Source organism: Bos indicus x Bos taurus, chromosome 11 (genome assembly GCF_003369695.1).
Source record: "Bos indicus x Bos taurus breed Angus x Brahman F1 hybrid chromosome 11, Bos_hybrid_MaternalHap_v2.0, whole genome shotgun sequence".
Taxonomy (NCBI): Eukaryota; Metazoa; Chordata; class Mammalia; order Artiodactyla; family Bovidae; genus Bos; species Bos indicus x Bos taurus.
Genome location: NC_040086.1, coordinates 95,481,049 through 95,502,853, shown reverse-complemented (window position 1 = coordinate 95,502,853; position 21,805 = coordinate 95,481,049). Strand labels below are relative to the sequence as shown.

General features: G+C 44.8%; 1 protein-coding gene across 7 annotated transcripts in view; it reads left to right on the top strand.

Moving 5' to 3' along the window:
* The window catches only part of MAPKAP1 (mitogen-activated protein kinase associated protein 1), a 233,883-nt gene that overhangs the window by 151,795 nt on the left and 60,283 nt on the right, over positions 1 to 21,805 (top strand). For 5 of the 7 annotated variants that reach the window (XM_027556273.1, XM_027556274.1, XM_027556280.1 and 2 more), the window contains one exon: positions 20,748 to 20,855. The exons of 1 other annotated variant lie outside the window; for it this stretch is intronic. In XM_027556273.1, the coding sequence (XP_027412074.1) occupies positions 20,748 to 20,855 (108 nt within the window). Of the gene's footprint in view, positions 1 to 7,080; positions 7,379 to 20,747; positions 20,856 to 21,805 lie in introns of those variants that run through there. One more of the 7 variants, XM_027556279.1, reaches the window with a different exon arrangement.

The following is a 21,805-nucleotide window of genomic DNA, read 5'->3' as shown; positions in this document are numbered from 1 at the left end:
GTTGATGGAATCTCTGCTGCATTGCAGGCATTGGAAAAGAATGACCAGGCCTCTTCCTCGAGAGCTCTCGTCCCAGTGGGGAGACGGCCAATAAAATGTAAGCAAGCCAACAAGATGCCTCTGATAGAGGGTCTCTCTTCCAGCCTTTAGTCTGCCTACTTTCTGACAAAAAGGAGTTCTGTGAGACCCAGTTTTGTCATTTGAAGGGAGCACATCTCACCCTTAAGATAGGGCATTGCCTCGGCCTTTCCATTTCAGTGGGTCATTTCCATGCACCTCCTAATTGGCTACCAACACCACTCTCTGGTGCAGGAAGAGGTGTACAGGATAGCAGGGGCTGAGTGAATTCATGAGCACTGAGGGACCCATTCAGGTCCACAGTGGAAATTGAGAGGCACCGGCCATATCTCAGCCTTGGAACCGCTAGAGAGACACTGACCCTCGGCCACTCAGCCTAGCATCAGAGGGTTCCTAATACGTCAATCTTGCCAGGTGTTGGAGAGTCCCTACCAAGTCAAAGGATGAGATCCCTCCTTTCCTTTGGGAGAAGGTTTAGGATGGGGGCAGTGAGCTTTCACTGGAGTCAAATGGAGGCCCTTCATGCAGAAGAATGGGTTCCTTCTGGTTTACCAGCACCAGACCTCAGCACCACCATAGGTGGCCCGCAGTTGGTGGCTAACACGTGTTGTGGAGTGAGCCAAGGAGAAGCAGCAAGAGCCCATCTACAGCCCACAGCTGCGGCTCTCCCTCCAGCCCAGGCCCAAGGCTGCTCATTTCCTATTTAGGAATGGACTCAGTGCACTTTGACTATTGGAGGTCAGACTTCCTTCAAGAATCAGATCATCGAATGAAAATGTAAATATCCTAAAAATGAAGCGCAGCGCACGTCAGTTGAAATTAGTGTTGCCTTCCAGGTTTCCTCACTCACTTGGATCTCTAATGAGTCCTGTGGGAGCCAGAGGAGTATCCCAGAAAGTCATTTTAAGTATTGATGATCAAGTAGGGAGGAGGAGGCTACTGCCCACGCTGTATCACAGGAAAATAAAATAGAATAAAACAAACACGCTTCCAAAGAGGGGAGGGAAAGAGACCACACACTAAATCTTCATCTTCTCTAGCAGCCATTAAGAGGTACTGTCTGATACTTATAATAATGTCTAAAACAACTGAATAGGAATGCTAAAAAGGAATATAAAAGTCAGTACCAGAAGAAATAACCAAAAACATTTAAGCTGACTGCCTCTAAGGACAGACTCAGGGATGGGCAGGGGATTAACTGCTTTTTGTTACAGGACTTGTAGTATTAGAATTATAAAACTGTAGATATAGGTTACTTTGATAAGAGTAAGAGTAGTTTTTAAAATTTGTAAAAAAAAAAAAAAAAAAGGCTTTCAAATTCTAGAGCTTAAAAAGCTTTCTCTTGGGGTACTCTTTCTGCCCCCTTCTGATGCCTATGTCAGAAGCTTTCTCTGTCTCCTTTATACTTTAATAAAACTTTATGAAAAAAAAAAAAAAAAAGCTTTCTCTTTCTGTCTCTTACTTATGTGGACTTTCTCTACTTGGAAATTTCCTGTTTCCCAAAAGCCACCGTCCATTTCATTGTGCTGGATGTCAGTTTCCTGTGAGAACATTGTTATTAAATAGTTGCATCTCCAAACCTTTTAAGACCAAAACGTTATATGAGTGTAACTTACACTGTGATTTTGCCAACATCTTGTCTCTGTGACCTGTATTTTCCGTAGGTTAAAGCAGAAACTATTAGCTGAGTTACTCTGTCCCATTCTAAGAGTGACTAATACCTCAAATATAAATGAAAACAGCTGCTTTTCCATAACATTAGACTCCCAAACAGCTGTCACATGTTCATTTGGACTGTTTTTTCCTTTTTTTTTTTTTAAATCGAGACAAAAATGAGTTTACTGGGTCTATGAATCGTTTAAGTCTGTCGTCTAACTTCCGTGGAGAGGTGGCAAAGAGGTCATAGAAAGGCCCATTGAGCTAGAATGTAACTGTCCCAGTTACATTCTTACAATGAAAACCCTGTGATGAGACCCTTCTTCTGTGCCAGGAACATAAGGTCTGTAAGGGCCTGGCAGGGTTGCTGTTCTCCGGCTGCCTTCGCCAGTGAGCTGAGGCCTCCCAGCCGTTGTTCCCTCTCCAGCTGAAGAGACTGTGGAGTGCCACCCGCTGTCTTCCCAAAGCCTGAAGCTGCACGCTGTCCTCCTCCGCAGCCCTTGGGAGGGTTGCTTTCAGGGTGTGGCTGTTACTAAGCAGAAGCAGGCCTCCCTTACTGGCTTAAAGCTCACCACCACTGCGAGTTGGGTGACCGTGGGCACGTTGTCCTCCCACTCTCTAGTTTCTTGCCTTAGTTTGATCTTCAATAAAATAAAGTCACAGCTAGATCACAGGCTGCTTGTTGGCAGTCTTAACTGCAAAGCTTAATCCCTGGGTTCTAGAAACATCTCCCTGGTTTCCACTCCTGCTCCTGTTACTTTTTTTAGCTGTTCGGTAAGTCACTTAGCTCCTTTGAACTTCATTTTACTCTGTGTGCTTGCATGCTCAGTCACTTCAGTCTTGTCCGACTCTTTGCAACCCTGTGGACTGTAACCCTCCAGACTCCTCTGTCCATGAGATGGACAGGCAAGAATACGGGAGTGGCTTGCCATTCCCTCCTTCAGGGGATCTTCCCAACCCAGGTATCAAACCCCACACCTCTTGCATCTCCTGCATTGCAGGCAGATTCTCTACCCACTGAGCCACCTGGGAAGCCCTTCCTCATCTATAAATAAGAATATTAATAGTATTTTCTTCATGGCATTGTTTAGAGAATTCGATAGAGATCCATATCAAACAGCAAGCACTTAGCTGTTATTATTTTATTACTCAATAAATATTAGTTCTGTCCCTTCCCTCAGTTTCACTGTTATGAGACCCAGTCATACTCAGAATGTTGTGATAGCACATGTTTTTTATGTGTATGACTGCTTCGAGTCTTGGTTCGGTAGAGACTCAAGCTGCTAAAGAACCCAGCTCAAATTTAGTCCACGTTAGGTATGGCCCAGAATGTGTGCATCTGTCTGCCCAGCTGCTCATTTGAGCTTTTCCAGGGGTCTGAGGCCCCTTGTCAGAGCAGCACAGCATCAATGAGAACATAGGCCTGCACATGTAGGAATGACCTGGCATTCCTCTGGAGCACTCTGCATCTGGGGCTGGATATGCAGAAGGGTTAAAAGCTGGAGAAACTTTTGTCATAAATTTTGTCTTCAGCGGGACTTCCCAGGGAACATCTGACATTAGCAGAGAGGAAACGCTGATTGGTCTCAGAGTCAGCTGAAGGAGACAGGAGCTGCCGCAGAAGCTGCTGGATTTACTGTTATTAGCAAGGCAAATGGAGAGCCAGCAGGGCAGCCAGCTCCCAGATAATAGATCTAACAAAAGGGAAACCTCCCAGAAAGGAAAATGGCTGGCAGCCATGACTCCTCTGCTGCCATTTTTTCCATTGCTTTTACCTTTTTGTTTCTTGTATTTAGCACAAGCAGGAGCATATTTTAACATCTTAGGTTATAAGTCACAATTGGCTTAAAGTAAAACAGCTTCCTACCTGTTTGATGGCTTCAGAGTTGAACATTGTAAAGTGTGCAAAATTGTATTAATGTAAAAATAAATAGTTGCCATTTATTGAGCACTTACTATGTGCCAGGCTCAGTGCTTTATATACATTATTATTTCATCTGTAAAACAACCTCGTGAGTTAATAATTACCATTATCTCCAATTTAGAGATGAAGAAACAGTATTTACAGTCCTTGAGTAATTTTCCCAAGGTCTTTTTTTTTTTAGCAAGGTAACATTCGTTTATAACATTTTATGAGTTTGAGTACATTATATTTCTACTTCTGTGTACAGTACAGCAAGCTCACCACCAAAAATTTAGTTTCCATTCATCACCATACAGTTGGTGCTCTTCACCTGTTTTGCCCTCCCCACCCCCACTTCCCCTCTGGTAGCTCCTGTTCTCTGTATCTATAAGTTTTTGTTTGGTTTGTTCATTTACTTTGTTATTTTATGTTTGTTTTTAAATTCCACGTATGAGTGAAATCGTACAGTATTTGTCTTTTTCTGGCCGACTTATTTCACTTAGCTTGATATCCTCAAAGCCCATTCATGTTGTTGCAAATGGCAGGGTTTCATCTTTTTTTATGACTAAGTAGTAGTCCTGTGTGTGTGTGTGTGTGTGTGTTTGTGTCCCAAGATCTTAAAGCTTGGTGGAGCTGGCATTTGAGCCCTGGCATTAAGGTCTTACCCATCTACTGGAAGATACTGAGACAAGAGCCCACTTGGGTATTATGGATCCAGACAGGATACTAGCTAAGAAAAGTGCTTACTAAAGGCTTGTGTCCTGACTTAAAGCACAGCCCTGGTTGGTACAGAGGTGGTTAGAAGGAAGGTGGACAGGCAGAGAGGAACTGGATTGGCAGATGGAGCCCATCTGTGAAGGATCTGACTCCCCAGAACAGTGAGCAGGGTAAATGGGCGGTCGATACCCAAGGACTACACGACTAAGGGGGAACCACAGGCAGCCGGGACCAGGAAACAGATGATGTTCAGCATCCAGGGACAGCAGTACAGGTCCTGTCCTGACAGAGTTAAGTCACAGAGGCAACAAGGAAGCAAAAATCCTACTGTCAAAATGACCTCTAGGAAAAAGATTCTGAAAAATTCCTGTCAAAGACCAGTATTCTGTGGTTTTTCATTGAATTGAAATACAGCTAGCTTTTTTCTCTAGCATTAGAACAGATGAAAACTTAAAAGTACATATATTTAAATACTAAAGTCAAATTTGACACCGAAAGAGGCTCACACTGTAAGGGAACTGGAGAACTAAGACACCACCATCTACCCAATTAATTCATTTAGTCACTCGTCACACATTTACCAAGTCCAGTAGTTGCAAAAATAAATTAGACTGTTGCCTCACACTCACTGCCCATTGGGTCACAGCAAGTAGAATTCTCCAAACAATTTCAGGTATTGTCTTGGTCATGTGTCCCCTGTCTTTTTCCCCTCATTTTCGTCAAGCACGTGTGATTGAATTCAGATAAACTAAATGTGTATTTATGAACACGGAAATCCCGGCAGGTGGGTAGCATCAAGGCAAGCAGGATTTTCAGAGAGGCGCACTGAGAACCTGGTGGGACCAGGCCTGGGGGCAGGGTCCTGGGCAGGGCTGGGCCGAGATCAAGAGCAGTGAGGTACTTGAGTGAGACAGGAAGTCCAACACTAGATGAAAAGAAAGGAGGTCTTGATTTTGCACTTTGGCCTGGGATTGCAAAACTCTTGGCCTAGAGCAGAGCCCAGAGGTGTGAAGTGGTACAATTTGTCCCGTTGTAGAGCCCAGATTATACCTAGGGGCTAACTGTAAGGGGGTGGGGGGCGGCGTTGACAGACTGGAGGGACAGGCAGCATGGGTGAAGGGAATGGCCCGGCAGTGACGTGGAGGTGGGACACCATGAGGTGTGTGCACAGATAGTGAGGAGATGTGTTTGGCTGGATCACAAAGAACATAGAAGAACAAGAAATTAAGATGGATAGACGGTTTGGAGAGTAGGCTGAGGAGTTGGCCATGGGGAGGTTGTGAAAGAATTTTTTTAAATTGGGGTTTATTAATAGTTGCTTTACAATAGTGTGTCAGTTTCTAACGTACAACAAAGTGAATCAGCTATGTGTATACATACATCCTCACTCTCTTCAACCTCCCTCCCACTCAGCCCCATCCTACCCATCTAGGTAATCACAGAACACCGAGCTGAGCTCCCTATGCTATACGGCAGGTTCCCACTAGCTAGCTACTTTACACATGATAGCTTGTGTACGTCAATCCCAATCTCCCAATTCATCCCACCCCTGAAAAGGATTTTAAGCATGGAAGAGATAACCTTCAGAGTTTGACTCCAGAAGGCACCCTTTGATGAAAAGGTAGGGTAATGGATCGCTGGAGGCAGCTTGGGAGACCGTCCCTTGGGCTGGGTGATAAGCATGCCAGGAAGACTTGGTGAGTGGATAGAGTCTGTGGAACTTGGGGCTGACCTAATGTCAGCAACAAGGAGGACGGCTAAATGAGAAATATTCCAAACTTGAGGGGCTTTGTTCACTGTGCCAGACCCTCAAAGGCCAGAATCAGTCTGCTTCGCCTTTCCGTCTGTCGTGTCTAGCCCAGGGCATGGCACGTGGTATAATGAAGTTGCTCAGTCGTGTCCGACTCTTTGCGATCCCATGGACTGTAGCCCACCAGGCTTCTCTGTCCATGGGATTTTCCAGGCAAGAGTACTGGAGTGGGTTGCCATTTCCTTCTCCAGGGGGTCTTCCTGACCCTGGGATCAAACCCAGGTCTCCCACATTGCAGTCAGACGCTTTACCCTCTGAGCCACCAGGGAAGCCCAGGCACGTGGTAGGAGTTCAGTAAATGTTCAACAAATGACTGAGTTAATTATTGGGAGGCTCATGGTATCATCATTGGAAACCCAGTTACAAGGAAAAGGTTTGAGAAGAGAAGGTTAATGAGTTTACAGTTAATTGTCTTATAAAATTAGAAGCAGGAAAGTGCTCGGAGTTCTCTCCCTTCCCACAAAAGGCAGGCCCAAGCCATCCACTGTCAGTGGTGCTTCCTTGGGGGAGTTGATGGAGACCCCTAAGAAACCTGCAGCCTGCTGTCCCGCCCAGGGCTAGAACCCCTTCCACCAGGGCCATGGGCGCCAGTTTTGTTTACAGAACACCGTCACTCCAGGGGCTTCACTGCGTCTGCTTAACAGCCTGTCAGGTACGTGCAACTATTACCCTCATGTTACAGAGGAGGAGACGGGTTCAGAGAGGGTGTTATTCACCCAAGCCAGTCTCTGGTGTAAGCAGCTTTGAGTGTGAAGCCCCAGATTCCACTGTATCATAACATCTGGTGATGGAGAACAGTTGGCCCTTAGCTTGCTCTCCATTGACTCAGGTTGGAGTCCCTGCTTTTATATGGTTCAGAAAAGGCTGCAGACAAATAAGTCTCCTTTTTGTCTGTTTCTTTTGTTTTTGTTCTTAGGTGCTTGTGACTAAATTCACTAATTTCACTGGCTGTCAAGGCTGTGTTAAGGAAAATGGGTTTGAACTGCTGCGGTTTTTGAGTTCTGGACTGAATGTCAGAAACCTTTGCCATCACGGGAAATTCTGTCACTCTGGATTTACTATCTGTTCCCCACAGCTGAATTCCTCAGCAGTGTGATTTAGCACCCTGGCTCCCCATCAACCAGTTTTGGCATTTATTTGAATGCATTACCCCACTGGTTTCCATAAACTATTTTACAATTGTTTAAAATAAATGACTGTTTATTTCCACAAAACCATCTGTATTTCTTTACAGAGCAACAGATAACTGTGTAAAATTTGGTAATGTCACAGTGACTTGAGTTAAGAGAAACAGATTGGGTTGAAAAATTGGACGCTAAGGGACAGTGTTAAAGGTTTCCATTCTCTCTAACAAGTGATACCTGGATTTGAAGGAAGAAAAAATATTTCTTTTTTTTTTTACAAGTAACATCTGGCCTCCTTTCTCCAAAGGGAAGTACACCCACACCAGCTGGGTGGGGATAGATTATGGACTCTAGGACTTCTCAGGGTGGCAGAGTGTCTGGCCCTGCACCACCCTCCCTGCCTGAACTGATGTGTGGAAGGCTGCTCTCCAGTGGCTTCCAAGCCTTTTCCATGTTCTGAAGTTTTAGGTTGTCCAGGCCCTCCCTCTTCTCGTTCTGATGTTCAGACACAGTTGCTGTGGCTAGAGAAGAAGGGCCTGGATGAGGAAACAGACTGACTAAGAGGCAGGACTGGCCTGGGTCAGTGGGGGTCTTCTGTTCTCCAGCCAGTATCCAAAGCAGCCAAGTGGCTCAGCTTTAGCCACCCTAGCTCCATCCATCCCCAGGAAACCCATTCAGGTTTGGGGCACTGCTGGGAGTCTCCAACCAAAGGGGACGCTTGGAATCCAATGGAGGTGGAGCTTCGAGTCAGATGGTTTGGATGGTGGGCAGGCCAGCTGAGCTTCAGGTTCATCGTCAAGTACAACCATCCTGGTGCCTCAGCCATTCTGGGAATGCAGGACTGTGGAAATGTGCTCCCCACACCCAGTGGCCGCGTGGAAAGTATGAGAGACAGGCCCATCCAGAGATCTTTTTAGAATGAGCCTCATAAAGAAGTCAGGCAGTGGCACCTGGGCAGAACTTTGACTCCTCGAGTAGGAGAGCATGAGTGCTGGAAGAGTGAAGTAGAGATCATTCCAGACAGAGGCACAGTGGGTTGAAACGGCCTAGTTTTAGAGGATATTTCTAGATTACTATGTCATTAGGTGGGAGGTGGAGAAGAGGGAAATGAGACCAGCGTGGCAGACCTAGAGGTTGCAGCCCCTTCTGGAGAGCTAGAAACACCCACTTCTCGCTCTGTCTCTCTGAGTGCTGCTTGGAAAGCAGAAGCGGCAATCCAGGCATGTGACTTAGTGGATCCTTGGAACAACTCTGAAGAGCTAGGTTTCGTTGTTATCCCCCTTTTACAGATGTGAAAGTCAGGCACAGAAAGGTAGATTGCTCAGGGTCACACAGCTAATAAGTGGTGGAGCTGAAAATTCAAACCCAAGCAGTCTGGCTTACAGCTGTTAAACCATACCCTCTCAAATGGTTTGGGGGTCAGGGAACCCCTGGACGGACACACACACATACACACACACACACACACACACACACACAGTTGAGCCTAGAGCAGAAATCAGATCAGACCTTCTCCCTACCCCCGGCTGCAGGGATGGACTCCTGACACCCACCTCGTCTCAAAGCCTGAGCTGAGGAAGGTGTCAGGACTGCCCCAGGAGGGGGTTGAATAGGCCAGACAGACAGTATGGGATCCCTGTTGGTTTTCCATAATACTGTCTGGAATCCACAAGGAGGACAGGGAAGGTATGGGGTGGGCAGTGTGACCCTCAGTCTGTGGTCATTGGCTCTCTTTGGGAATCGTCTCTGGGCACTAGCAGCCAGCCTCAGATGCTTGATTCATCTTCACTTTTGCTGCTCAGCTCCTTTGAACAGCTCCGGAAACCTCTGGGGCCCACTCCATGGCTTGACTTAGGACCACGGGAGCTGCTAAACAGGCTCTGTGCCATTTTAGTTCCTGGCTCTCCAGCAACCACTGAGCCCACATCATCTGAAGGGAGGCTCCAGGGGCCTCAGTCCCTAGTCTGGTCCCGCTGGAATCATCGCTAAGGTTATTCAACCTCATTTTTTAAAATTGGATTTTTAATTACAGTGAAAGTCACTCAGTCGTGTCCAACTCTTTGTGACCCCATGGACTATACAGTCCATGGAACTCTCCAGGCCAGAATACTGGAGTGGGTAACCTTTACCTTCTCCAGGGGATCTTCCCAACCCAGGGATCGAACCCAGGTCTCCCTCGTTGCAGGCGAATTCTTTACCAACTGAACCACAAGGGAAGTATTACTAAAATATGCCCTCTGTGAAAAAGTCAAACAAGATAGAAATCTGTAAAGAAAGCAAAAGCCTTCACCTTTGCTACTGCCTCACCCTACCCCTGATATAATTCTAACGGAATAACCTTGAGAACAGTTTGACTCACAGCCTTCCAGATTATGTTTGTATGTGTATGTGTTATCAACAAACATGTGTGCACACACACATGTAAATAATACACATATGCAGCTGGGGTTTTACTTTGTTAAAATGGAACATGTGCTATACCTTCTGTATCTTTTTAAATTTAATAGTATATCAAAGTAATCTTCCCATGTCTTATTAACTTAAGCTTAATTTTTTAACAGCTCCATAACATCCCAGTATACAGATATACTGTATTTACTTTCTAGTTTCCTACTAGAGGATATTTAAATTGTGTGCACTTTTTAGTATTAAAACAGTGCTACAGTGAACATCTTTGAACACACATCATCATGTGCTTGGAATCATATTTCCTAGGCTAGATTCCTTTGTGGGTCATTGTTGTTCAGTCACTCAGTCACGTCCAACTCTTTTGCGACCCCATTGACTGTAGCCCACGAGGCTTCTCTGTCCTTGGGGTTTCCCAGGCAAGAATACTGGTGTGTGTTATCACTCAGTCCGACTCTTAGTGACCCCTTGGACTCTAGCCCCCCGGGCTCCTCTGTCCATGGAACTCTGCAGGCAAGAATCCTGGAGTGGGTTGCCATTTCCTTCTCCAGGGGATCTTCCCGACCCAGGGATGGAACCTGCATGTCCTGCACTGGCAGGCGGGTTCTTCACCACTGAGCCCCCAGGGAAGCCCTTGTGGGGCAATTCAGTTTTAAATGGCGCCTGGTTGTAGTCGTTCTGTTTAACAGAGGAAACCACCACTACCCCTGAGCACCTACAAAGAGCCCATTGGCTGCGCTGGAGCTCTGGGAGTAGAGTTGGGGTTTTAACTTTTTTGTTTTTTTTTTTTCCTTCTTTTGGCTGCACTTTGAGGCATGTGGGATCTTAGTTCCCAAACAGGGATCAAACCTCCACCCCCTGCATTGGAAGCATGGAGTCTTAACCACTGGACCACTGGAAGTCCTGAGTTGGATTTTTAAAAAATCCCACCCTGATCTTCAGAGCGCCCTGACTTGGGGCAAGGGGGCAGAGGAGGACAATGACAAATAGATATCAGTGCTTCTAATACAGCCTGCCCCGGGCACTGAGAGGAACACCGCCCCGAAGAGGTGATTAAAGCGCTCTTCTTAATTCTGACAGGGAGTCGGACAGGGCTGCAGAGAGGAGGGGAGCTGCCCAAAGGTGTGCCTTCCGACCCCTCTCAGGAGCCCTTCTGCGAGGCTGGGTGTTCAAGAAGAAATTTGTTCCGAAGAATTATGGTGCTCTTGCATTTTCTCCTACACAAAGAAGAAAATCTCAGCTGCACGCCCTTTCCTTTCCTCCTCTTGGCACTTTCTGATTGATGATTGGAAATGATGGCAATACATAAACTATTTTTCTTTTTATTTTATGACCTGGTAATAGCAGTAACATATTTCCAGTAAATGTTTTCTATCGCAATAAAAAAGTTGTAACAAGACTAGAAATGGGTATAGTTAAACCCTAAAGAAATCACATTTTCAGAACTGTGGATTGAGGCAGTAACTCTGTAAATCATTTAACTTGGAAAGAGGCTCCCTCCCCCCAGCAAAGTCGGGGCACGCAGATGACGCTCTCTTTAAGCACTCAGCAGATAGGTGCCCGCATGAGGGCTGAGGGGCTCTCGGTTTCAGCCCCTCGAGACCCACTGCCCACTCTCTCTTTCTCCTGGTCTCCCACCTAGTGTCTTCACTCCTTTCTGAACAGATAAATTCTCTCAACCTTACAATTCTTTTTTTCTAACCCCAAATTCAATAAGACTGTAGAAAGCTCTTCCTGGAACACAGCATAGCAGTGTGGTTAAGAGCACAAGCCTGGACTCACACACCTGGATTCTCCTCCTGGCCTCACTGTGGACACGTGGCTTAACCACTCTGCGTGTTTTCCTCCTCCATAAAATGGGCTTAGAATAGGGCCTGCCTCATAGTTTTATGATTCAGAAAATTAGTGCAGGTAAAGGACTTTGTTAAGGGCCAGGAGAGTCCTCAATGTCAGTCACTGTTGTTATACTCTAAAGGAGCAAATTGATGATTTTGTTTAAACTTGCATAGCAGTATAACAGCTGACATTTGCTGAGTGCTTATTACATCCTAGGCACTGTGTTCTGTGTAATCTTTACAATTACTCCACGAAGGTTTAGACCAACTAATTTGCCCGGTGTCACAGAGCCTTTGTAAAAGAGCCGAGATTTTAACCCAAGTCTTTTAAACTCCAAAACTCAAACTTTAACTACCCCGTGTCCACCTTCTAGGATTAGATGCTCACAACAAGAACAGGGAGGGTTACACTTTGTTCTTGCCTCTTTTTGTTTTGAACAGTGAGTTTCGGTTCTACTTGGGGATCTTAGTGTCCCCTGGCAGACAGCCTCTCACCTAGCTCTGAGGAACTGCTCTGAAGAAGTATGAGAGGAGCCAGGATACATATGAATTTTTTGGCTGCAGTGTACAAGTAGTCATGTACACATCCTGGTAAAAGATTACTGCTAATCACAAAAAAACAAGAACAGATCTATCAAGATGGTTACACTTTGAATAGTTCTGTCTCACACCAGACATGTCCTCCTTTGTCTGGGAAAGATTTAAAACCAATAATGTTGAGCGCTTATGCTCTCAGAACTCCAGGGCCAGGCAAAAAGAAGCACTTTTTCCCCCCTGTTTGGAGGCAGAGTTGCCTTGTCCCCAGCTGGAGCTTGTTTAGGCTCTGTTACTCCTCAGAGGATGGATGGCTGGTGCTTCTGTGTGTCCAGTATCCTTAACGTGCTCTAAAAATTAGTCCTTCCCCAGCCTTTGTCTTTAATTTCTGGTTCTAGCTGACACCTTCATTAATGGTCCGGTGCAAGCTTTCTGTCGACGTGAAGACGACTGTGTGAAAGTGGTTTTGCTGCCCTATCAATAATGGTCATAATTTCCCCAATACTCTCATCAGCAGTGAATTGAGTCTTGCAGCAAAGAAATGGAAACCCCAGTGCCGTGGTTTTAAAGCGATTTGTCTTGTAGACGGCGTCTTATTTCAGTAAAATCAGGTCAGTGCAGCACTGCTGGGTCAGATCTAAGTCAGATACAAATTAGTTGGAGGAAATTGATCATTCCAACATTTAGGTTATTTTTAGCTTCTGTAGCTTTTTAATGTCTCTTTTTTCCCCTGTATTTACCTTTGCGTTCATAAAGCTTAATAAAGTTTAAATGTCTTCTCAGTTTCCACCAAGCCTTTGACAATAGGCAAGCATGCTATCTCCCACCCCATGATAGCAGCCTTTCTTCATAGTTTTGGGGTTCGCTCCAGTTACAACGTTGTTTGAACTCTTAAACCCACTCCTGCTCATCCTCTGGCCTGCCCCCTTTCTGGGGTTTGTTTATTGCCCACACTGGCCCCTCGACCGGTCTGTTCTTCATTGCTATTGAAAGTTAATGGGGGCAGAATTGCATTCCCAAACATTTGAACCTGAAGTGGCCAGGCCCGAACTTAGTTGATCTCTGGTGATCGGTTCAATTTAGTTACGATTTTTTGCCATTAGGCCGGGGCTGAATGATGGTGATTTGGTTGAGGCCAAATGTCTGAAGAAAATTGGCTCTCTGATAAGAGTGCTGTTATCAGAGGGGGCTACCTTCTCATTTACATTTAGATGAGTATTGATTATTTATTTACTCAGAGAAGTGAGATTCGTTTCCAATCTTATCTTTCTCGTCTCTGCTTGTCAGCAGAAAGAGAGATAGAGCTCCTGACATCAGGCCAAGATAACAGCACTTTGTAGTAAAGATAAAAGTTGGAATGGGCCTTTTTCTAGTCTTGACTGAAAGGATAAGTTTTAAAAATTAGAACTGATGGGTCATGCTTTCAAAACCTTTCCTGAAGGTTTTGCAGTTTAACTAGGCAGGAGAATTGGTTTATTGGAACAGCCTTGGTCTTTCTTCTTTTGTAATAGGAATTGTATTTAATTTGATTATATTCGGCTGTTTCACTGAGAGCAAATTGTGTATTGGCTCAGAAGAGGCTGAAGTGTGACCTTATTGTCATGTCAGCTTGTTCCTTTCTTATTATTTAAATTCTAAATGATCCAATCCAAGCCTCAGAGGGGGTATAAGCTACAGTGGTTATCACTTGAATATAATTCAGTGCTTATATTAAGATCAAACAGAAAATGATTATAGTCACTCCTACAGGAAGAGTTACAAGCGATGGAGCTGACACTAAATGCAAACATTTTAGGATAGCTGATGTTGGTTCTGAGCTTGGATATTGACAGCATCAGCTTGTTGGTGATGGCTTTGGCTCAGTGAGGAACTCGGGATTCAGCCGGCCCCTGCCACAGATCAGACAAGGCTTGGCACAGCTTGCCTCTTGTGGGTCTCCCTGCCACCAGTCTTCTCAGCCCACTGTTGACAGAGCCACCAGGAGAAGTGTACCGAAATATAAAGCTGATTGTGTCACTTCCCTGCTCTGTTAGCATCTGTTGCTTATAAGAGAAAACTTAGACTTTGACCAACATTCTGGGCCAAGCCTCCTAGCCCCAGCTTCCCCTTGAACCCCCACAGAACCCAGGCCTTTTCTCCACTGAATTTGCTCTGGGCCCCAGGCAGGGGGCTCTTCAGTACTTCCTTGCCTTTGCACATTCTGTTCCTTCTTATAGGAATGCGCTACTTCTCCCTTCTTCTCCCGGCTCCCAGCTCCGCATCAAGACTCAGTTCAGATGTGTCCACCTCAGAGAAGGGGCAGTTCATTGTCCCCTCTTCTGGATTCCCACAGCACCTGTCCTGACCTGGGGAAGAGCACTGGCTGGGGCTCTTTGATAGTTTTATCTGCTCATGTGTGTCCTGCCACCTCCCCCAGCCTGCAGGAGGTCTGGAATCACCGATTATTCATCTCTGTGTCTGGGACACTGTTGTTGCAGTGGGACTGAAGTGTTTCTAGGTGAATGTATGGATGGCATGGCAACATCACATATCTTTTGGTATCTGTGCTGCCGTGGTTTGTTTGATGGGGATGGTAGGTACTCATCATTTTTAGACTGTATTCTTAGGACCACAGAGACTAAGGAACTTTAGGAATCCTGGCTGCTGAGCAAGTCTCTAATCTCAAATCCTGCCCGTAGCTTAAAAGCAAGCTTGTTTAAATAGATCTGCCTGCTCTCCTACCCGTACTCCTACCTCAGACACACGTGAGAAAGGATGCGGACGTCTGCTTGATGCCAGCATTCCCCACCACCCTGTATTATCCTTTAACGGGGCTGTTAGCTTGTGACTCTGAGGCTCAGGACCTGCCTAAGCCTCCTGCAGCAGTTCCTGCTCCACCCAGCCTGTTCTAGCAGTGACAGCAGCTGCCACTGAGCCCCTCTAATCCTCACAGCACCCTTCTCAGGTACAATACGCAGAGATTGTTACTTCCCCAGAACGCATAGTGAGAGGGTACAGACACCAGAGTTTTCTATTCAAAACCCAGCCCTTCCTCTTATTTGTTCATACTTAACTTTTTCTGGCTGCAAGCAGCTCTTTCAGATTAAAGCTCCTCTTCAAGCTAAAAAATGAAAAATAACGTGAAGGCACATCCCTGAAAGTGTTCAGCCTTTTCCTTTATCATTCTCCAGATAGGTGGGCCTTCAACATGTTGTAATGTTCAGCGATAATAATGATAGGTTAATTCATTTATGTCCTACTTCAATCTGAAAAGCAGTTGGAATAGATACACTAAAGGGATAAAAATTGCATGAATTGGAAAACTCCCTGAAAGTAAAGGAAAATAAAGGTCTGGAGGTTTAACTGACCCAGAAATGCGTGTTCAGTCATCACACATCTAGTGCTGAGCTTCCTCGTAGGCAAAGGAGAAAGGAATACAGTATCAGTTAGTTGCCAGATTTATGTTAAACTGTCTAAAGGTACAAACACACCAGTTGCTCTGAGGAACTACAGCATTTCCCGCTAGATCTGAAGGAGATTTCTTCCGTGGGTCTTTAGAAGTAAGATGCAGAATGATAGTGACGATGGTGTGGCTTCTCTCTCTTCACTCTTCAGGCTTTTGCCCTTGCTTCCCGTTGGATTTCAGCCCTCAGCTGGCCCTCAGCTGTTAAGTAAGGACATACCAAATGCTTTTACATTTCAGGCGAGGATTAAAGAAAAGGCATTGAGGAAGCTGAACTGAGCATATATCCACCATCCAACAGATACCACAGATTTCCTTCGAAACTTACATCCTAAGATGTTTGCTTTGGGTTTACAAAATCCCATAAAAATCCTGCCTGGGTATTATAACTTGGAGCCCTCCCTAAGTGCCCAGAGCAGTATTTTGTTCCTAGACCATTCGGTGACATGGTTTTACTGCAATAAATACATCATCAGAATGCCTAAGCAGGTTTTCTCGTCTCTGCAGAATAACTGCTTCCCAGAGTCTTCCTTTTGCCTTCCTCTCTGCTGTGAGGGAAAGGGGATGGAACTCCGTGCACAGCTGTGACATTTTACAAACCTTTCCAAAGGGTGGATATTGCCTTGAAAACGATGTCGTGTTTGGTGTGAAAGAGCCTCATATTTTTATATAATCACTTCTTTGGCAAAAGTATGTTAATGGAAACTGACCTCACAGCTTGTCTTTATAAAACGGCTTTTGGCCGCTGTTTTTCCTATCCTCCTGTGTCAGCTGCCTGAAAATCAAATTAACATTTGATAGAAACTAGTGTTTGATATATAGTAGGTCTGGGTTGTTATAATCTCGATTATCATCAACAGACATTTATTAAGAACATACAAGTGAGACACTACATCCGTGTGCAATGTGTAGACCACAGGCCTGGGCAGTCTGAGGTATGAAGTCAGACTGAGTCCGCCACTTCCTGTGGGACATTGAGCAAGTTATTTAGCCTCTGTAAGTCATGGTTTCTTCCTCTACAAAATGGAATTTGTACTCTTTACATCCTAAGATAATCAAGAGTGAAAGAGAGGAGGTATATGAAAGGCCGACCGCAGTGCCTAGCGCATAGTAGACCTTGTTCTCTGTTACAATCTCTTCTAAAAGTTGGATGATGTGGATGACCGTGGTGGAAGCTTAAATGACACTATTAATGTTCTGTTCTAACTGCTTTATAACTATTAACTTACGGAATCCTCAGACCTATAAAGTAGTAGCTGCTAGCATTATCCCCATTTTATAGATGAAGAAACAGAGAGGTTAAGTAAGTTGGCCCAAAGTCGCAGAGCTACGTTTCTCAGGCAGAACTAGACGGGGGCAATCTGGCCCCAAGTGCGTGCCCTTCATCATCAGGCTATATTGCTTCTCATATATCCCCTGCCTCTCATTACACTATATGACCTAAAGTTTATCAGTTCGGCCTTTTCAGAAGAAAACGTGTAAAACGGTCTTTCTCTATGAGCTGTCTTATCCAGCATTCAGGCAAGAATCATGAGAGAAATTGAGATTTGTAATAGGCAGTTTTCTATTTGGGTCCAGATCTGGAGTCTCATCTACAGCTTAACTAGCCGCCGCTCCCCAAAGTTAAGACCCATCTGTCATTTGCCAGGTTCAGAAGTGGGTTAGCAAGTTGTTCTTAGTTTTTGTGGACGACCCTGGAGAACTGAGAGCAAAAGATTATGCTCGACATTTTAGTTACTTAAAAAACTGTACATATGTAGGAATATTCTTAAGAAAGATGGGGAGAGGATCTTCCTGGACAGATGGCAGAATAAGGTCAGCCTTTATTCCTAAGGAACCTGGATAGAGCATGGGATACTTAGCACTTGGTGAATTTCACTAAAATAATTATTTCAGATCATCTATTGTAGAAATGAGTGTATAGAAACCACAAATAGTTTAGAACCCAAATGAATCCACAGAGCTACCAAAAATATATACTTAAGGTATAAACTATGGGTTTGTTTTTTTTAATATAGGTCAGTCATTTATAGTTTGTTAAAGGAAGAAAGCTTCAAAAATACATAGGCTTTGGTTACATTCCCCCATCCTGCTTCCTACTTGCGTGATCTTAGACTGGTTGCGTGATCCCTCGCTTCAGGGTCCCAGTCTGTCAAATGAGGGTAGTAATATCTGCCTCTCAGAATTGCTGTGAGGATTTAGTAGGGTAACATATGTGGAGTGCTTGGTGTATAATGGCCACGCGGCAGTTTAGAGTCGTCATGATACTAGGCTCAAGGAGAAAGTCCTCCAGCAACTTTTAGGAAACAAATTATTTTTGTAGAAAAATCTACAGAACTCAAGAAACAAGAAAGTAAATATGGAATGATGGCATTTACGGCTTAGAGAGTGATGCAGGGACCTGTGTTTAGCGATAAGGGACCCTTGGTAGTACTCCCTGCCTCCCCTGGTTTCCCTCGTCCATGTTCCCCAGGCAGCCGCAGAGACCAAAAGGAAAAAGTGTACAAAGGAGACCAGCCTGAAGTACACCCTCAAGCAGCCAGGCCTTGGCTCCCAGAAGCAGGAAGAGGGTGGCTTGCTTACTCTCTACCTGTCAGGTAGGCAAGCAGCTCTAGACACCCAAAACCCTATGTGCTGTGCTCAGAGTGACCATGCCAGGTTACAGGGTTCCTGAAGATGAAAGCATTGAGCTACATAAACAGATAAGGTCTAGTTTTGATTAAAGTATTGCAAACGAAAGACCTATTGGAGATGCCACAGTGTGTGGTAGTTAAAGTATCCTCAGAAAAATGGCATAGTAAGAAACTGGAGGACTTATAAGTAGATATAATGTTTTTAAAATGATAAATAAAAGTAGCTTTTATTTAAGTTGTTACAGGAAATTTGAAAAATACAGGAAACCACTAAGGAGAAATAAAAACAGTCATCATCGCACTCTCCAGTGTAATCACTGTTCACCTTTTGGAAGTAACCTTCCAGTACACCCCCCATTACTTTACATATATTTTTCATAATTGAAATCATCTTACACATGTTGTATTATAATTTTTCATAAACTAGCATATTACAAACATGTTTGATAAAATCAAATACTTTTGCAACATCACTTTTAATATCTTAATATCTTCATTGTATTTCACAATATTTTGTTTAACTAGCCTCCCTGTTGGAGTCTCAGAGTCTCTCAGTCGTGTCCAACTCTTTGCAACTCCATGGACTGTAGCCCATCTGGCTCCTCTGTCCATGGAGTTCTGGCAAGACTACTGGAATCGGTTGCCATTTCCTTCTCCAGGGGATCTTCCCAACCCAGGGGTTGAACCCGGGTCTCCTGTGTTGCAGGCAGATTCTTTATCATATGAACCACCAGTTGTTAGGTCTGGGTTATTCCCATATTTGACTGTCATTAAAAAAATGAATTATTACAGCTTTGTACCCAGATTTTACTGTAAATTCATAGGAGCGAAAGTCAGTGCCTATGCACTGTGTTGCTGGGAGATACCAAGGTTGTGGGAAATTAACAGGCCAGTACTTTAGAAAGCAGCTCCCCAAGTTTGGTGGTGGCTCTCTTCTCTCTAATAGGTCGAAGCTGCCCAGGGCTGTGAAAGGTGGGGGGTTAGGGAGGAGACAGCAGCAGGTGAGAGGGCAGGGGAGAGGGATCTTAGGACTTTCTCAACAGCTAAGTTTCCTTCAAGCTCAGCTGGGTGTGACTTCCGGTGACTACTTCCCACCAGTGAGTATGAAAGTATCCGGTGACGGCAGCAGGCAGGCTGGGTAATTGACAGATATTGGCACTGCCGGGTGATGGCTCATGGAAACTGAGAATTATCTGTATTTCCATACCTTTATTCGCTTCATGTTTTTGGAATTAAAATTGAACTGTGTAGAATGTTGAACTGCAATGCATTCTTGACCTGAATACGGTGTACTAGAATTTATCAGAACTGTATGGACTTCTAAGCATGCATGTCCTTAAATAGTCGTATGCGTCTTGAGCGTTGTTAACTTAGTGCAGGCTTAAAACCTCTAAGTAGTGTAAAAAAGGACTGAACGAATGTAAGAATTCTGATAATCGGCAGAAACGCTAGTGAAATACCAGTTAGAGAAAAGATCAAATATACCATGAAACTGAACTGCAGCTGCAGTGCTGCGGATGAACTTAGAGCATGGGAGGGGAATGGCTGGAGGTGAGTGAAAGGCCTCCAGACTGATGGAGGAGACGTGTCGGACGTGAATGAATAATCGACAAGATGACGACAGCTGAGGAACATATCTAAAAATACGTGTTGCACCTGGGAGCCCCGCAAGGCCTCTGGCGCTTCCTCAGATCTCTCCCACCTCCTGTCTGACCAGACATGCCTTTCATAGTCAAAATAATCAGACAGTTTCTTACACCTCTAATCTTTTCAATACCCATTAACAACAACAAGAGCAGTCTTTTGAATCTGATCATTGGATCGTTAGGTGTTATCTGAGAACAAGATTGTCATTTGGCTTGACAAAGAAATACATGAATAAATGCCCCATGTTTTAAGATCTTTCAGAACCCCCTTGAGATGCAGGGTAGCTAATATTTCTGGTCTTCAGTATTATTGAACCTGTGCCTCTTGTGTTTTCATAAATATTTCAACAAAACCATGAATCAGTAGCTACTATCCTTCTGTCACTATAACCCCCAAACCTGGAGTTTATTTTTTACCCTATCTGCTTTTTAAAAAATTTTTCTGCATTTTTGGGTTCTAAGCATACTTTATTTCTGCTTGTAATTGATTATTCATTATCATATAATAACTATAATGTTATAGGAGTGCCTCCTATGAGGCAGGTACAGTACTAAGTATTTTTCCTGTGTTGTCTCTAATCTTCACAATAACCCTTCAAGGTATGTGTTCCCACATTATACATCAGGAATCAGAGATTCAGGGAGGGGAGGGTACCTGCTCCTATCTGGGAAACCATTGTAGCCACAATGGTGGATCCAAGTCAGTCCGACTCAAAAGCCTTTTACCTCTCATCTCGTTTAGGGGAGAACTGCACAAAAGTAGACCCAATAATAGAACAGACAAATATGTGAAACCTTGTGGGGAAAAAAACTCAGACTCTTCCATCTTGGATAGCTAGACCCCAAGCAGACATCAGTGTTTTCCTAATGCATTGTCAGCTTTTCACCGGTATGTGGTGTTTTCTCAATGTTCAGTTCACTGTTTCAGCCTCCTCCCCTCCTCCTGCCCCTTTGATCTTCCAGGCCCTCAGTACCGCCTGGAGAAGCAGAGCGAGCCCAACGTCGCCGTGGACCTGGAGAGCACCTTGGAGAGCCAGAGCGCCTGGGAGTTCTGCCTGGTCCGCGAGAACAGTACGTTGGCCTCCTCGCTCCATGTCCGCTTTGTCCGTTGCAACATGCTCACCAGTCCCGTGTCTGGGAACGCTCAGTGGTCTGGCCTCCCTAGGCAGATTTGAAGTGACTGTTTTCCAAAGCAGACCTCAGCCTTCACGCCAGAAGCGTAATCCCAGTGTGAAATGATTGATTTCATGCTTTTTGGTAAAGAGTCTGCATCCTGCTTGGCCCTCTGTGATTAATATTTAATCTGTTAAACTGTTGTCTTCCTAAATTAGGAACAGTCCTGGAAACGGCTTAGAAATGTAAGGCCTTTTCTGTGGCAAAGGCTATTTTGTATATAAAGCATCTGGCCCTGTCGATATCACTGGTCAGTCATCAGGTTTTAGAAAATTCTGACCATTTTCATACTCTCGGCTGGAGGCAGCATAGGGTGGTTCCTAGTGGTGTGTAGAAAGCCTCTCTGCTGCTGCTGCTGCTGCTAAGTCACTTCAGTCGTGTGCAACTCTGTGCGACCCCATAGACGGCAGCCCACCAGCCTCCCCCGTCCCTGGGATTCTCCAGGCAAGAACACTGGAGTGGGTTGCCATTTCCTTCTCCAAGAAAGCCTCTTTAAATTTTAGTTAATTTCTTTCCTTCTCTTTAGAATTTCAGATTTGTGAATTTTGGCCATTCCTCTCCACTGTACCCCAGTTGACTTAAGGAGCAACATGTGGAGACTGATCTCAGCAGCCAACTCGCCCTCATTCCTGGTTCATTCAGGGCTTTCACACTCTCACACAGGCAGTTTCTTCTTTCCTCTGCTCTGGTTAACTTTCTCATCCTTCTTCTCAGTTTAAATGTCACCTTAAAAGAGGCCACCTGTGATCTCCCTGTTCCCTCATTGCCTAAACCCCATCCATCCCTCACTTGGGTCCCCAGCTATATTCCATCATAGAGCATACTACTTTTTCTTCATGGCATATATT